At 45.6% G+C, this 17,596-nt stretch overlaps 1 protein-coding gene across 1 annotated transcript in view; it reads right to left on the bottom strand.

Annotated features, from left to right (window-relative positions):
* hipk2 (homeodomain interacting protein kinase 2) overlaps positions 1–17,596 on the bottom strand; it is a gene marked incomplete at its 3' end in the record, with an annotated part of 69,570 nt that overhangs the window by 10,458 nt on the left and 41,516 nt on the right. Inside the window, exons 3-7 of the mRNA XM_080027509.1 lie at positions 7,351–7,474; positions 6,559–6,678; positions 5,023–5,109; positions 813–997; positions 515–677 (exon numbers count right to left, since the gene is read on the bottom strand). Of these exons, the coding sequence (XP_079883635.1) occupies positions 515–677; positions 813–997; positions 5,023–5,109; positions 6,559–6,678; positions 7,351–7,474 (679 nt within the window). The remainder of the gene's footprint in view (positions 1–514; positions 678–812; positions 998–5,022; positions 5,110–6,558; positions 6,679–7,350; positions 7,475–17,596) is intronic.

Genomic DNA, 17,596 nt, shown 5'->3' with positions numbered 1-17,596 from the left:
CAAAGAGACAAACAGCCACTCATGGGCTGTGAAGCTGTTCAACAACTGACAGCTGGCTGTTTAAAATACTATTATTCCGTAAAGACAGCGTTTGACTGGCTATGTAAGCAAGGTGCATCTGTCAGATTGTTGCCGGAGGCTTTCAGCTCGGCGTTAATTATCCATTGTGATACATATGCATTATGCGTATACATATATTTATGCACACACAGTACATATTTCCCTAATTGGTCGTTCAGGTGAAGAATAATTTTTTTATGCTTTGTCGGAATTCGTTCATTTTAGAGGTCGGCGAGACTTTTATTGTTTCCTGCACTTTTCAAAAACGTTCAATTAAACTTCCCATGTCATTGTTTCCATCATCATTTCATTGGAAGCCACCATGGAATTGCTGTAAACCAGAGCTAATACCATTCCGATTTCTGCATCCGACCGACAGCGTAAATACGTTGGCTATATTGGTGGCCTGGCAAGCATGCTGAGTGAGAATGTGTGTTTTTTTAGTCAGCGTTACCTGGCTGTGCACAGTGTTGAGCTGGTTGTTGAAGGTCATGGTGAGGTTGGTGGAGGTGCTGGGGGCCACGTGGGTGATAAAGGGCGTCTTGCTCTGGTTGACTGTGTCATACATGTTGACACGGCGCTTACAGATCTCCATGTTTTGGAAGCATGACTTCACGCTGTAACGGACAAACAGAGAAGCAATGAGCAATGTGACTTCTATGACAATGGCAATGTTTATTTCACACTGTTCAAAATGATAATTATATAAACAACAATGACAACAGGGCCTTGTTGTATTGCCACGCTCGTACTGTGTGCTGTGAGGGAAATCGAGGAGATGTGACATGGTGACAAAGGGGTGGTTGAGCGTTTCTATTGGCGTGATCCTCTTGTCCGCGTCGATGGTGAGCATCTTGGTTAACAAGTCGATGAACTCCCTCCGATCGGCCTTCTCCGACAGCATGTCGCTCCCCTCCAAGTCTGACGTCATGTTCACCTGGAAAAGCACCATACAAGAAAACTAATGAGAATCTTTTACATTTTCAAGCACTCATTCAATGGACGCCCCAAGTGTTCAAGGACTGCTGGTGTTTTCTACAGACTACAGACAAAAAGAAAAAAGCCCCCCACAGCTCATTCCCATGCAAAGGCCTATTAATACTCACAAGGCCTCCTCAGTTAGGGTGTCAGCGTATGTGTGTGTGTGTGTGTGTGTGTGTGTGTGTGTGTGTCACAGAGCCCCCATGATAACCTTGCACCTTGGTGACATTATAAACATTTGCACTGGTATTTATAGCACCCTTTTGAAATATCCCCCTGGCGCCTTCGCCGAGATCTTTATCTATTCCAAAGATGTGAAAACAAAACAAAAAAAAAACACGAAACCCAATAAATGCTGCCATTGGGTAGTAATTTAAAAAAAAACACTTCACAAAGGACACCATTTTGCGAGTTCTTCTGAAAGAGTTGACACGAGACACACTTAATCTAAATGTGTTTGGAGGCAGTTCTGGGAAGCTGACTTGGGACATGGTGTGTGTTAAACTTTGCAGCTTAGGTAGTGGGTAAAAACTGGACATTGCAGATTTCTGCAGACGAAAAGGCTAAATTAGAAATGATTGATTTGTTAAGGAGGGGGGAGTGGGGAAGGATTCTGGGGACCAGGGTTTTGATTTTTAAGTTTCTCTTGTGGGGTGACAAATGAGAAAAGTGGAACAATAGGTCACAATATCTCTACTCTGGGCTCAAGCGAACAAGCACATTGTCAAGGCAGTGCGAGAGGCAGAGAAAGGGACAGTGGCAAACGGGAGACAGGCAGCCTTGTTTATTGTGAGGTAGCAGTACTGTTTTTTTTTCCTCTTCTTTTTTTTAATAAAGATGCAGCGCTTATCTGTAGGCCTGCTCCAGAGGCTATCAGATGTGCTGCCAGTCAACACAGCGAATCTGATTCAATTCTCTTCCTCTATGCAGGTTATTCAGGCTCTGTTACCATTCCTCCCTGCTTGCCATCTCCGCTGGCTGCGATAAAGGAATAATCTGCAGAATGAGGTGAGAAATAATCACATTGTCCTCTGCCAGTGGAAGAGATGACTTTGGGAAATGTACATATGGGTTGCACATTGAAAAGCAGGTGGGAGTTGGCTGAGGTGTGCAACAATGATCAGACTGAGACGAAGCCCACGGATGGGAAAATATTTTTTAAGATATGTCAATTCATACAGTATTCCTTTATTCATCTCTTTAATTAATAGAACAAATATTTTTAATCGTCATTGTCTTTTAAAGGTACAGTGCGTAAACTTATGTTGCCCCCATAAGGTATTATGTCCGCTCATTTACATTAGGTAAGCCTTCGGTGATCACATATGGATGTTTTACTTTCTGCTGTAGGTACAGTATAATCAACAACTGACATTTTGTTTGGGTGCTTCTTGGGATTTTGTAGCTCCTGCGCCAGTGTCAGTGGGCCACACCAGTTTGTAAATACTGCCATACTGAGAAACACAGAGAGAGTTCTGGAGAGCTGATAGGCCAAATGAAGTTTGAGTCACCTTGTTTGGCGATGGCTTGAATGTAACCGACATTCATTTAAATGAAAATGTTAGGCACTATAGCTTTAATGACAGCAAAAGGCAGCCTTTTTCCTTTTTATAATTTGAATAGAAAATAAAAATTATCACTAAAAAAAACATAAAGACAAGGGGGCTTCAACTAACACGGCCAGCCGTGCGTGTGTAGCATGTCAACGGCTGTTTACGGAGCCACATCTGTGCCATGAGGAGCGCTGACATCCCGTCTCTGGAGTGAGGGCAGGGGAAGGCAGATGTCGAGCGGTGAGACAGATCGGGCTACGCCTCGGGAGATGCGGAGGATGTAGGCCTGTCTCCCGCACAGTGCTACTACATACAACATGTGCAGATCCCCCCTAAAAAAAACACGTTGTTTCTCAGTAGGGAAGAGTTGTAGAGGAAAGGGGGAAAGATTGTGATAAAATAAAGATAACGTGGAGACCATGCTGTTCCTCCATACTGCCATGGCTTCACTCGTGTGTCCAACAAGATATTGAAGGATTGCAGATCAAAGCGAATCCCTCTTTTTTCAGAGCAGCGCCGGCCCTTTTCCTGCCGTCTACTACATCAGGGCCTGGAGCGGGGTCCCTGCTGAATTTGCTGTAAGTTGGTCTCTTGATTTGCTCAAATTAGATATACTTGTGACTAAAGCCTCCCCACATTTCCCACCACTGAAAAAAGGGGAGGTTGATTATCTCTTCCTGGCACCCGGACCCTCTGTCTTTCAGTGCCTTCAGCTATATCATCCATTATACACGCAGACGCAGATGTCCACAATGCTGACTTGTTTATACAGTCGCGGATAGAGAGATGTGTGGGGGGGGGGGGCAAAATAGGCAGCTTCTCTCCCACATTAGGCTCTCTGCAGCCTCTCTGCTGTATCTCCTCTATGTTTTCCTAGTAAGCCAAGTCCGGCTGCAACAGCGAGAGGAAGATGGGACACTGGCAGCTTGAAGCGTATATGGAGACAGAGATGACCCAGGGGATATCATACCAGTGCAGGTTGGTTTCATTAAACTCTAAGCTGCATGTGTGTGTAGTGTGTGTGAAGTGTGTGTGAAGTGTGTGTGTGTGTGTGTGTGTGTGTGTGTGTGTGTGTGTGTGTGTGTGTGTGTGTGTGTGTGTGTGTGTGTGTGTGTGTATGTGTGTGTGTGTGTGTGTGTGTGTGTGTGTGTGCAAGTTTGTGCGTGTGTGTTTGTGCAAGTTTGTGCGTGTGTGTTTGTATGGGGTACAGTAACTGTAAATCCAACAAGCCCAGGCAGCGATACTATCTCGTCCCAGCCAAACTGCATGTTATTCCAGACAGGCCTGACAGCGGCCCCTAGGCGCTACTGGACAACCATAATTGTCTCTATCACTTAAGTCACTACATGTGTTATGTATCCACATGGCCAGTTTTTTAGAGGCTGCTGCCGGTTGTGAGCACCAAGATGGCCCGATTCCAAACTAGATAATTCACCTGCTTAACTCTTATCTCTTGGCTATAGTCATTATCAGAGGCAGGATCGAGGGTGCAGTGATGAGAAAGGGAGCACTGTCACACATTTTTCTTATGGTCCCTGGGAAGAACATTGTAATTTTCCATCAGCGCTGCCATATCTGCCAGCAGAAGCAGTATTTGGCCCAAGCGAAAGGGGCGAACAAAACAACACTCACTATCGTCTCACTGTCAGGCACGTCATATCAAAATGTCATGGCAGCATGTGAACTTTCCCACCGTGGAGGGATGTATTTACTCTGAGTCACAGAGGGAAAACGTAACATTAGCCATGTGGCCATGTTCATGTAGCAGTGTCTTTTCCCATACATACGTCCGCTATATAAGTCACTTCCTTTATCTAAGATCTCCTTGACACAACAGATTCCCACAGGTGACAGGCACGGTTGCAAAGGAAACCAAAGTCATGAAATCTGAAAACGTGTACGTCCACTATAGATGTACACAAGTGAAGCCATAGCCACAACACTCACTCCGGCTTAAATAAGAAAAGCAAACCGTACATACAGTATCGAAAGACGTTAAGCAGAACCGCCACATGTTGGGCTCAAATGTCTGTAACTCATTAGATAGCGGTTAAAGCCAAATGAAGAGCAGAGGCAGTGTTGAGAAGGGGCTTTGCAGCGAAACAGCTGCTTTCATTTCACTCTGGTCAACTCTATATAGCAGCAGCAGCAGCAGCAGGGCTACCAGTGCATCTGGAGATCAGGCCTAGTTGTCAGGAATAAATATTTTAAGGGATTTCAAATATTTGATTGATAATCCTTTGGGATGCGATGGATCAAACTGAACCCCTGTCAGTTGAGAAGTCTTCAAATATGAGACAGGTGGGTGTGATTCGGAGCGAAAGACGGAGCAAAAAGCGAAACAATTTATCTATTGGCCCGATGTGTGGGAACAACTGGGGAAAAGTGGGGTTTTTATTGTTTGCAATACTGGAAAAAAACGGCATACCTGCGCCATATCATCCAAGCAGTTGAAGATGTACTTGCGGGCCTCCTTCGACTTGATCGCCGTTTCACCCTCGTGGTCCTCTTGAGTCTGCGGGACAAGAAGCAGATGTTCACTCTGAAAAAAACAAAACCCCGTCACACTTCCCCTCTGGAAACGCACTATTTACATTTGGCTCATTACAAGCCCTCTTGTTGTCGGTGTGCAACAGGACTCGACTTGCCCTCTGAGCAACCCTGGGGTAGCACACAAACACTCTCTCTAACAGCCAAAGGGGAGGGTGAGGGGAGACATAACATGTGGAGGGCTATACACTATATCGCTGAGACAATATACAGAATCTAAACTGCACCAAACACACACACATGTTTCAGACGGACACACACATTGACGTAAAAGCACAGACGCGCATAAACACACGTCGTCATTCTTTTTCAAAGGATGCAAAATTTACACAAAACTGATCCGTGTTGACTGTAGAAACTTCCTGAGCGAACACATGATATGTTGAATCGCAGTCGGCAAAGCAACGCAGCAGCCTTTTTGCATGGAAAACACATGGCAAGGTCAAATTAAAAGCTGAGTAATCTCTCCTCGCTGAGTGGAAAGAAACTGGGGACAGGATGCCTTGACGTTTGATTTTCCACATACCAAAGACACTAGAAAATGATGAGGAGATACAGCCTGTGGTGTAGAGTGTGAGCTCATAATCTGTCCCTGTGCGTTCAATTCAGTGGCGCTGTCAAGTCAACTCTTATCTTTAGCAAGTCAGAACCCCCCCCCCCCCCCCCCCCCACAATGTTTTTTGAAGGCCTCATAAGTCATCATAGGTCGTAACGTTTTTCAAGGGGGGACTGAATTTTTTTTTTTTTTTTACATTTCAGCAAAAACATGAAATCATTGCGCAACTTTTACCTGACTGCTAAAAGGCCCATGGGCAACTGACTTGAAAGCATGCACTCTATGATATCGTATACTGTATCTTCATAGGCCAATCCTTATCATCAGCTGGTGTCAGTGTGGTATGTTACAGGGATGTATTAGGAACAAATTAACTCTACAAAAGAGATCAATCCTAGGCACAGGCAGGTGCACAAATGGTAAAAAAAATTGCCATACCCTGCAGAGATGGATCGGTATTCGCATAGTCCGATACAGTCAAGAGCAGACATGAGTTCACCCTATTGAACTTATCGAGGGGCCTACATAGAGGAACAGTGGAAAAGGACGTCAGGGAAAACACCCTCTGAGCTGAATCTCATCAGGCTGGGTTTCCATTAGCCAAATCCTTTAGCACGGATCAATTTTGCTCTCATTACCCTGCTCACACTTTGTTTACAGAAAGAATCGGGTCGTCACTGCCTCACAAAGTGTACCAAGCATTTCTGGAAATATCCTAGCATCCTGTGTGTGTGTGTGTGTGTGTGTGTGTGTGTGTGTGTGTGTGTGTGTGTGTGTGTGTGTGTGTGTGTGTGTATGCGTGCGTGCGTGCGTGCGTGCGTGCGTGTGTGTGATTCATTTGTAACATGTAAGCCGTACCTTAAGTCTCCAGAGTGGATAGGTGGAGTCAGTCTCTCTGTTGAAGAACCTGGTGGTTTTTGTCCCCGCGCTCAACAGATACTCCGCAGGCAGCCCCTGTGTCTGTGAGATGTACCGGATCTGCAAGTCACAAATAAGATGATGAAAAATGCATTGTGAGAACGTTATTATGCAGGATCCAACCATAAGTATAAGAATCTAGGCCGACATGAACTATTCCGGACTTATCTGGCTAGAAATATGCAAACATGGCCCTCAGCTCAACAGCCATCAGATTGATTTGGAGACTTGCAAATGAGACGCTGCTAAGTTTTTTTTTTCGAGCGTTTGTGAAAAAAAATCAGGCACGCTTGTTCGGTGATGGAGCGCGCTCAAGGTTTTGTGTCCCCACTGTGCCTCGTTCTGACTGATAAGAGAGAGAGTGGGGAAACGTGGCGACGTCTTGCTCTGGAGCACAGGGGCTGCGCTAATTGGACAAGTGGCTCTGTGGCATCTGTTCAGATAAACAGGGAGGTAGCGCAAGAATCATCAGGGGCTGTCAGGGGGGTTGGAATAGCAATCCCCCCCAAAAACACACACACACACACACACACACACACACACACACACACACACACACACACACAAACACAAACACACACATGGTGAGAGAACACGCAGAAATGCAGACACAGAAAACCTACCTGCACTTGAAATATGATACGTAAGTATGCTAGAGCACCAAAGCAATCATGATCAGGAGTTGTTCAGGAGACATTTTGAAGGTACGTATATACAACCATTATGTGTTACCTGATCGTATTCTGATGCCCCAGGGTAGAGGGGCCATCCTAAGAAGAGCTCGGCTATCACACAGCCCAGGGACCACATGTCAATGGCCTCGCAGAACGGCAGGCCAAGGATGATCTCTGGAGCCCTGTAGATAGAAAGAAAAAATACAGTGTGGTTAGAATCAGACGTAATTCTCTTTTGCCAAAATTTGCACTTACACAAAACATTTCGACCAAACTGAGCAGAACTGCTGTTATAGTGGAATTCCGCTTCAACTGAAAAAGACACTTAATACTCACACACTGTAATTGTGACATGACTACATTGTCATTGTCAATACAAACACATATCTCCAAAAGCTTTGTGAGGAGTTTCTTTCTTTTCACACTTCCTATATGAGCTCAACCAAGCACAGGTCTGAAGAGGGAATTAATTTCATTTTCATTTAACTTTTATTTATCCTTGAGAGACCAATTGAGGGGTGACCCTCGTTTTCAATGACGTCAAGTTCAAACAAATTCCAAGGAAAAACAACAATGCATACACAATATTCAATGCAAATACATCAAATACACAACAACAGGTGAAGAGAAGAAAAAACAAAAAACAAAAAACAATTGAAACATTTACATAGTGGTGAAGAGTGGCAGCAATTAAAATGAAATTAAATGGGTGAAAGTACAATATAGCCTAATTAAAACAGTTACAGGTAGAGTTTGGCAGATTTAAGATAGTTTGTTTAAATTGATTAAAGGATATGAAGGTATTTAGTTTAATTTGGAATAATCTAGGCTGCTGCATATGTAAGAGAGGAGACTTTCCACATTCCCAAACAAAAATGCGGGTTTAATTAGACAACATACACACACAAACACACTTAGAAGTAGACATATTTGCATGCAAGCACACTGCTGCCCGCCGTTCCACAGCGAGACAGACAACAGTGCAATTAATCTTCAACATCTGAAGGCTGTTTATGTTTTCTTAACACTGACCAGCTCAAAGTGGCCTTGAAAGTTGAAGTCAATAGGGGTTTCCTTTTCATATCACTTGTTTAGACCATTTCCAAGGTGCCACCTTGCAGATAACCTGATTGATTACCATGCATGTGTATGTGTGCGGTGGTTTCCTGGTCCACAGCCACAGCGCAACGTGGACGCAATTATGCCGTAAAAATAGGACCAAAACATAAATATTCTTTGTAAAGCATGCCATAAGCTTTAGCCAGTCTTTTAGTAGGCTACATCTGATGCCCCTACACAGGGCCACACAAATATACAATTTCACAAGGTAGAAGAGAGATAAATATCTGTGATTTGATGAAAAGGTTAGGCTTATTGTTTCAGTTATTCGAGGAGCATTGCAGTCTAAAACAATTTCCAACTTCCATTCAACATGTTTTATATCCTGTCAGAAAGATTAATACACTCCCTGCCAGCTCACATTTCTGACGGGGGCTTAAAATAACCCGAGAACACAGTAACAATCCAAAGCACTTTCAAGAGGGTTATTCTGGCTTTCATGGCCGTAAGGGGGGGGGGGGGGGGGTTACGTTTTTTAGTCTCACATGTTACCTATTGGTGAAATTTTTGTCACTTTGATATTGAAATTGGTCTCCGGCTCAGCTGACACAAACAGAAAGCGACAGAGCTCGCGTCCTATCTACGGCTTCAATCTAGACCGGACTACTGAAACCGAGATCCCCTCGCTATCAATTAACAACATATTAACAGCTCGACAACACAAGGATCACAGGAGCTTAAGGCTGATCTGGGGAAAGTTTCTCTTCCATAGCCGAGTTCACAACGCTGATTGCTGTGTGTGACCATGGTAACTAGGCTAGCGTTACCCCCTAAGCCTTTGGCGGGCTCTGGCGCTGGGATTTCGGTCGCGGGGGGAGAAAGAAACAAGGGGGCCTGGCCTTGGTCCCGCTGGAACTGTAGGTACCAGGGAAACAAAGAATGTGGAACACAGCATGGGGGGATGCTATGAGACTTTATAGCACTTTAGAGAGGGCGATGGGGTGAATGAACATACCGTACATACTTATAAAAAATTAAAAAATACTAACTGTAGCCATCTATTTACTGCTCAAGAAGGCAAAAATGGAAGAAAAAAAACAGGCTATTCATTGAGATACGTCTAATATAGAAAAGCAGACAATACAGAGCGGATGGACTATGAAACAACTGTATAAGAAAAATCAAACCGGAACGAGTCGAATAGAGGTAAAGAGAGAGGCAGACAGACATACGTAAAGCAAATGAGGGGGGAGCGATATGCCTCGCTCAGTGAAGAGTTCCTAGCTGTCACAGAAAGGTGGTTATTGGGGTCTGGAGGGCAGCGGTTGGAACAGACAACCAGGACAACACTCTAGCAACAGTATCTTAGGGCACCATTACAAAGCAACACAAGGACACCTTCACACACAATGAGCACAGACGTCTATCAAGGGGCTGCCAAAGAGACATAAAAGGAGCCAGCTAGGAGGCGATAGCAGACATAACGGCAAGGGCTACTGAAAAGGTATATAGGGGAAAAAGTAGAGATGGACACCAGGACAGGGGTCAGAAGCATGGTCGTCCACTAACAGCCTGTTAGAATGGCTGGTGGTTCCCATGTGGACATAAGGGAGAGGGACAACACCATTCAGAGAGGCAAGCACGTTATATTACAAGCAAAGTTATATTTGAAACTAATAGGAATAGGGGGTTGTGTACCTTTATATATATATATATATATATATATATATATCTTTTTGAGATATTCTTTTGGCATTTTTTGTGCTTTATTGATAGTGTAGAGACAGAGTTGAAATGGGGCAGAGAGGGGAGTGACATGCAGAGTACGACCGCGGGCTGGAATCGAACCCGGGTCCACTGCTGGCCGAGGCCCATGGGGGGACGCCCTACCAACTGAGCTAAGGGCGCCCCCACCTTTTTATCTTTCTCAATCAAACTTGAGGAAATGTTCATAAACAAACACATACCAACCCTCCTATTATTGCTTTGGAGTCTAGCTCAGTCTAAAGTCTTAGGATAATGGCATCAAATCAAATCACTTCTCAACAGTTTCAATTGAGACACACACACACACACACACACACACACACACACACACAGAACTACGGAAATACAGTTCTTTCACACAAACAGCTCGCCCGGCTTATGTTCTATATTGAAATACCATTGTTTGTACTCCATCATAATCACAGTAGTTTCTTCTTTTTTTTAATACAATTTACTGAAACCAATATACTGCAGCCCAGCCACACTTTTGGCCCAGCAGTTCCGTGACACAATTGGCATCTAAATGGGATTCACATACGTATATGTACACAAGAACACAAAATATATACTCCTGCATTTGCATGAGTATGAGCTCTCCAAAAATCTCATCTGACTGTGAGAAACCAAAAATATGTATGAGCCACGCTGCACGCTGCGAAAATTGGAGGCTGTTATTTTGGCTCAGCTGCGAAGAAATTCTCCTCCATCAAAATGCATTGTGGAGATGAAAGCAGCAGGAAACCCATTCATAAGATGGTCCTTCAGATCACGGTGACTCCGGTGCAGACCACAGGACCCTCAGCTTTCTCCTTGCGCCCCCCCCCCCCTTTCAGAAACTGACCTAAGTGACTTCCAGTGCCAATCACCAACGCTAATTCATGCTAGCTCACAAACCGGCAAAAAAACTGCCAGCAGAGCTCAAGTGGGGCTGACCCGCTGCCACACTGGACATCAAAGAAAGGTGTCTTTCATAACAGCCAACCAAAACAGAACCTGCTTTCAGTAGGGGCGTAATTAGCGCTGGGTCTTTTACCTTTAGCACAATGTTGCTACACATGTGTGAATAGCTTGTGTGCCATGACCACATGGACCTTGGCCTTGTGTCTGATGGAGGGATTTGCTAGTGTTGATGTTATGCTTGGATCCCTTTCAGCCTGAACCTGCCTGGGTTATGCTCCAGTGCTCTACTTTAGCCTTTTTTTCCTCATGGCTCCTCTCTACCTCTCACAGAAAGATCCTCCCGTTCAGAGAAAGACAGAGATGCTGAGAGAGAGAGAGAGATGGAGAGAGAGAGAGAGTAAAGGAAGGGTGAAAGGAACAAAGAGGGAGTAACAACGTTGCTCATGATATGAAACCACAAATGCAAATCTGCCACTACCAATGTATGCACCGCTGCCGTCGCATGCAAAGCACCCCACAGCTGCTGTTGCTGATTCAGGCCTTTCGCTGGCAGTGATAAACAACACACACATATGAGCAGCTCACAGACCTTGCTCCTTTCCTGTGCACCCCTCCCCGCCTTTCCTTAGTAGAGCACAAGAGATTGACAACACATGCAAATATGACAAGTTCAGTTTTTCATATCAAATAAGAAGGAAGCCATGGTTGATCTCTTTTGAAGGTGAACAAGAACACAAGCAGCATGCATTTACCGGTCCCATTTTAGTTTTTGGTTAGCACAGCGTGTTTGCATGCAAAACTTTTCTAATTAGCACTCAGCATACGGTAAAACCGCGGAGGATCTTTCGAAGTTGAAGTCTTAACCAATTTTTTTCATGAGGATAAGGGTTGTTGAGAGTATTTTTAATCGTAGCCAAACATGTGAACCTTGTTGTGGTGCTGGAAGAAAATCAGGGGATCACATTGCTCTGCATAGAACACACAACACTAGCCGCATATCTAAAAACAGCATTCTTGTCACCTGGTAGATCTTCAGAACTGGGCACTGAGCATGCTACATTCAGCTGACACTGCCAATCCATCAATCACCCTTTAAGGTGCACCCCACCTCGCTCATCTCCAGTTGGCATGGTGACCACACACAGACAGAGGGTGGTGTAGAGCTTCTCACTAAGCAGACCATAGATGTCACATACAGTACAGACCATGTGCAGTCAGACCACCGGCTAGCCAGAGGCTTTCTCTACGTTTTCAATGGCGACCCGACCGCATGAGAGGCCTCAGTGTTAGGCCTAGTGGGCTCTAACAGCACTGGCCTTTGACAAAAGGGAGAAAAAGGGAGGGAAGGATGGAAAGGGGGAGAGAGAGAGAGAGAGAGGGAGAGAGAGAGAGAGAGAGAGAGAGACAAGAGAGAGAGAGTCTGCATGCTGACATCCTCCCAGCTGGCCTGGTCATTGATGAGCCCCCAGTCCCCTTGGGAGCCAGAGATGGCACGATTCATGAATGGAGCCTTTCATTCTGCGCTCCCCAGCCCACCCCTACACCTCAGTCCCTTCACCCCCCCACACTCCGCCAGCCTAGCCAACCGCTCTATGCACCTCACCATCCACCCCATCTGTACAGGCCCCGCTGCCAGCTAAACCCCCTTCAAACCCCTCAAAAAAAGTAGGGCGCAGAGGCCAGGCTATAGCACTCCCTCCCCGCTCGCCTGTCCGCCCTCTGCTCTGTTGAACCGTGCCTGCGCTTGGCTCGCCTGCCAGCCCACACACACACACACACACACACACACACACACACACACACACACACAAAGACACACGCAGGCACACTCGCACAGACGCACACACCGCTGACATCACAGGCTGTGTGCATGTCAGTATGTATCCATCAGGCTGACCTTCCCTTAGCTTGGCTCCAGACGGGAGACTGATGGATCCCTGGAACCCCACAGCATAGACACACACACACACACACACACACATAAACATAAATGCACACCGCACACACACACACACACATATGGGTTAGCCAGCCTATGGTAATGGGTTTAGATCTCTTTCCCTTCCATTTCACAGACATCATCATCAGCCCTTATGTAAGTATGTTTTATTCAATAGGTAGACAGTCATACGAGTAGCATGTATACTAGCAAATAAGATCTCATACTGGGCATGTTGAGAGCACAGGTTATGACATAGGGCTGCGGCGGTGCACTTCACTGACCAGTGGTTACAGGAAAAAGCACTTCATGAGAAATGGGCCCGCCATTAACTTTTCTCCCTACTATCTCCATTTTCTTCTTTCCGCTTCCTCCCTTCCCCTCTCTCTGTCCCGCACTTTGCCCTTGCCTAATGTGAAATCCTCGGGGTTGGTGCTGTGAATGACTCCCTTCCTCCCCTGGGGGAATGGCATCTACATATTCATGCCCTCAAACGTTCCTCCACGGCCTCTTTGAAGATGCACCATGGAGAAACACTTTCCTCCGTATATTGCACGGTGGTCGCTGACTGTGAAATCAGTGTGCAGAGTGAAATCCCCTACCGTGCACCTGTGGCTCGTAGGAACCCGCCTCAACCCAAGGCACACACGCGCACACACACATACACACACACATGCGCATACACAAAACCGCAAACACACACACACATGTACATAACCTTCCCTACTGCTCCATCTGCTCTCATCACATCGGAAATTGTCTCACAGTGCGCAAGCCAAGCCATGTAAATGCACATTTATGTAGGCAGAGACTGATGGCATTCAAAATGTAAAGACTGGTTGTTCCAGGTGGTTCAGGGTTATAAATGGGGAGGGGGGATATCTGGACAAGGCAAACTGTTACACGGAGTCCTTGAGAAATGTTGTCTCACTGCCCAAGCATGGACGACATTCCTGGCGCTCAAGGTCCTGAAAACAGGCCTCCCGCTCGCGTTTTATTTCCCTCGCTCTCAGAAAAAAAGGCACAGCTTAAGCTCCGACAAGGCTGCACTGTTTCACCAGTTAAAGTGTTAGTATTCCCTGGGAATCTATAGCAATGCATTTACAAGGAAGGAAAGAAAGAAAGAAAGAAAGAAAGAAAGAAAGAAAGAAAGAAAGAAAGAAAGAAAGAAAGAAAGAAAGAAAGAGGGATGTTTACTGCACAGGGAGGGATGGAAGTTTCAAAGAATGTCTCACTGGAAAGCATGGGACGGTCATAATGATGCAAAAAGCAATAGTGACATTTGCAGATGCGCATTAGCATCTCCACTTTAACAGAGGTTGTGATAACATCAATTCAAATGCGTCACAGCAGGTGAATGATATAGATGGGTGACAGCTGCAAGTAGGATCATGCTGATTAAAAACAAGTTCAAGTACAGTATAGGTCAGCAGCCTCAGAGACGGAGTAAACTGTAACTGAGAGCCAACATACACAGCATATGTACATTCAGAGGTTGTCAGTGTGTGCCCTCTCCCAGTCTCACCATCTCACATTTAACTCCTCCCTCTTCTTTGAGGCATTTTATATAATGAAATATTAAGTGGGCAGGAAGCCACCGCTGTCACCGTGGCACACATGGCACATGGCACATGTCACAGCGTGGCACGGTCAATATTAGCGCACAGGATATGCCACACATTCTCTCACATGGCAATCTCTCCCTGTGTCATTACACACAAGCTGCTTTTCAGATGACTGCGTTCACAGCCCGTGTAAGATAACATATCAGATTGACTGTTAGGCAACATCAAACACATACTTTATTGGCCAGGCAACACACAGCACATTTACTGCCATGGAGACTCCCCCCCCCCTCCCCTTCAGTCCACCAAAGAGAAGCAGTGTGGTGCCCTTTTCCACCCGCCCGCTCGCTTCCCTCTCTCCCTCTCTTCGCAGCAGAGCTTCCATTAGCAATGCTTACAAACACAAAAAAACAAACAATGAGGGCAGCTACAGTGCAGCAGCTTAGTTGTTCGTTTAGACGTCTATGCGGTTCTTCCTCGTTCAACAGCTGGTAATTACTTATTTCCTGGGTTTTTTATTATTCTCCGGCAATGCTCCCGATCCTATAAGCAATGCATCTCATTTCCACCCGCAAACAGCGGGTCCTCCATACCCCCAACCCCCATCGCCTGGTATAGGGGTCAAAGGGACAGACCTCTCACAAATGGGTGGAGATGGAAGAGGAGAGAAGGCAGAGAAAGACGGAGAGGGTGGGCTGGGCACAACAATGCAAGATGGATGCCTCCCTTCCATCAACACCCACCCACGTACACACACACACACACACACACACACACACACACATGCACTCATATCCTGTCCCTTCCGCCTCTCTTGTCAAAGGGAAATGAGTGCCGGGAAGGATTTGCAATCTGCAAAAATGATGGGTGTCTGTCATACAGTGATGCTCTCTAGCCACGAAGACAGCCCAGAGAGAAGATGCATAGGGGGGGAAGAAGAAAGGAGAGAGGGAGCCCCTCAAGTCTCTCCAGCCCTATTAGGGTAGTGGACTGACAGTCAGACAGTATTAGGCCAGACCTACAGCAGCCAGTGGACAGACAGTGACCCAACCCCTCAGGCATGTTTCAGCTTTGCTCTGTCAGACTTGAGTATTCATTCAAATCAGATTTTAAAAGGAATCTCTAAATAATATTCTGAAAATGGGAAATTAATGTTGCATCTTGGCAGCAGAAATGGTTTCTTACAAGGGACACTTCCTTGAAAAGTATACAATCTCTGCCCTTCAGAATGATGCCGTGGCACCCTCCCACTCTGTTACCATACTGTCCATTGTCAACAACTAGCCCAGAGGAAATATGTGGGTCACAGAGAGCTCACTACTAGCTGTTGTGGGTAAATCCAAACTTAAGGCAGAGATGCAGACAGACGTGACACATTCTAGCATGCAGTCACTCCGTCTACCAGCTTAACCAGCTGGCAAGTCTGTCACCCATGCCTGAGACATTCACCAAAACAGACAGGAGATCAACATATAACGTGGGCAGCGAGACACACACTGCAGACGTGCTTATATAGGCGGTCAAGTCAGGCAGACGAGATCATGTCTGCTCGTGGCATAGGGATGGCTGAAATCAAAGCCTTGATCACTTCTGCCAATTTGTCCAAGTCAGTGTACTAGTGGTTTGACGTGCTAGTTCCAAATCATATTGCTCGGCTCAAATATGTCCAGCACAGTAAAAGCCAAAACAGGGTATTCCAGAGCAAAAAACAAAAAAAAAATGGGCTGAAAATCATATTGAAATTGTGTTATTGTACCCCTGCCTCCCAGTAAAAAAGCCCCGCATGACAGTTATGTAAACCGCTGGCCAAACCAATCACAAAATCCCATCTGACTGCTTGACAGCCTGTCTGTCTGTCTGTCTGTCTGACTGCCTCCCTTTCTTGCGAGTTATCAGTATTATTCTGCTGCCTGGTTGATGGGCATTATTGTCATTCTATTATCTAGAGTTTCCTAGAGCCACTAGTCCAATAAAGTCCAGAGCAAGAAATTGCAAGGCTTCTGCATCGATACGTCCCATTCTGTTGATTCTTAGGTTGACTAAGACAGAGATCAAGTGATAGGGGAGAATAAAAAATAAGGGAGGGTACAATCAATGTGGTTAGCTAGCGGAGCCTACACTGCATATGTGGTAGAACAACAGACGCTGCAAAAATCCATTTGAAACGCGGCGCCTGAAAACATATAGCTAAGAGCCACGGGGGCGCCGTCCTATTCTGTTGTAATGACATAAGTCAACCTGTCATTCAATACACATCAACAATAACGCACACACACACAAACACACTTTCACATACACAGTTTCAATCATAAAGGCTGCTCTGGTTGACTAGTTCCTTATTTCTGGGGCAAGTGAAAGAGCGCATGAGGCGGGGGAGACATTTGCTAGATATACTGAAATATTCTCCTCCACCAGGCATATACCGACATACAGTACATTTACTACATTTCTTTTACCTTCACCACCCATCCCCCCTTCATCCCTCCCTCTCTCCCTCTATCACTGGCCCTTGTTTGACTGTAGTCAAACAAGGGCCTGTAGTCTTACCTACCACCCAGTCGGGGCAGTAATACCATCTCCTGCCTAATCAAATTCTGCTGTGTGTGACATGAATTCTCCGTGCCCAAGGCTGCGCTGGCTCACGACAAGCTACGGGGCCGCAGAGAGCTGTAACTAAACCGCACACGCACACACACACACACACACACACACACACACACACACACACACACACACACACGCACACACACAGGTCCTATAGAATACAGCTCCCCATCTCTCGCTAACATTTAACACAGGCCAGGGGAGATACCTCATCTTGGATATGATTCCCTAGGCTTATTCTTTCTATCCGTCTGTTTATCTGATTCCCTATATTACTGTGCTACTCTCATTTTTGAGCTGTATGTGAGTGTTTCAATCCCTGGGGTGCAATGGGCTCATGGTTAGAGTTGAACAGAGAAGTGAACATTTTCCAAGATACATTATCCAAACTGAATAAATATACTTTGCTGAAAGGACAATTTGATCCCTGGAACCCCGTTTTAAGTTATAAAACGACCTTAAAAGTTACT

This window comes from Ammodytes marinus, assembly GCF_949987685.1.
Source record: "Ammodytes marinus genome assembly, chromosome: 5".
Taxonomy (NCBI): domain Eukaryota; kingdom Metazoa; phylum Chordata; class Actinopteri; order Uranoscopiformes; family Ammodytidae; genus Ammodytes; species Ammodytes marinus.
Note: the sequence above shows the minus strand (reverse complement) of the source record. Positions and strands in the feature narration are given on the sequence as shown.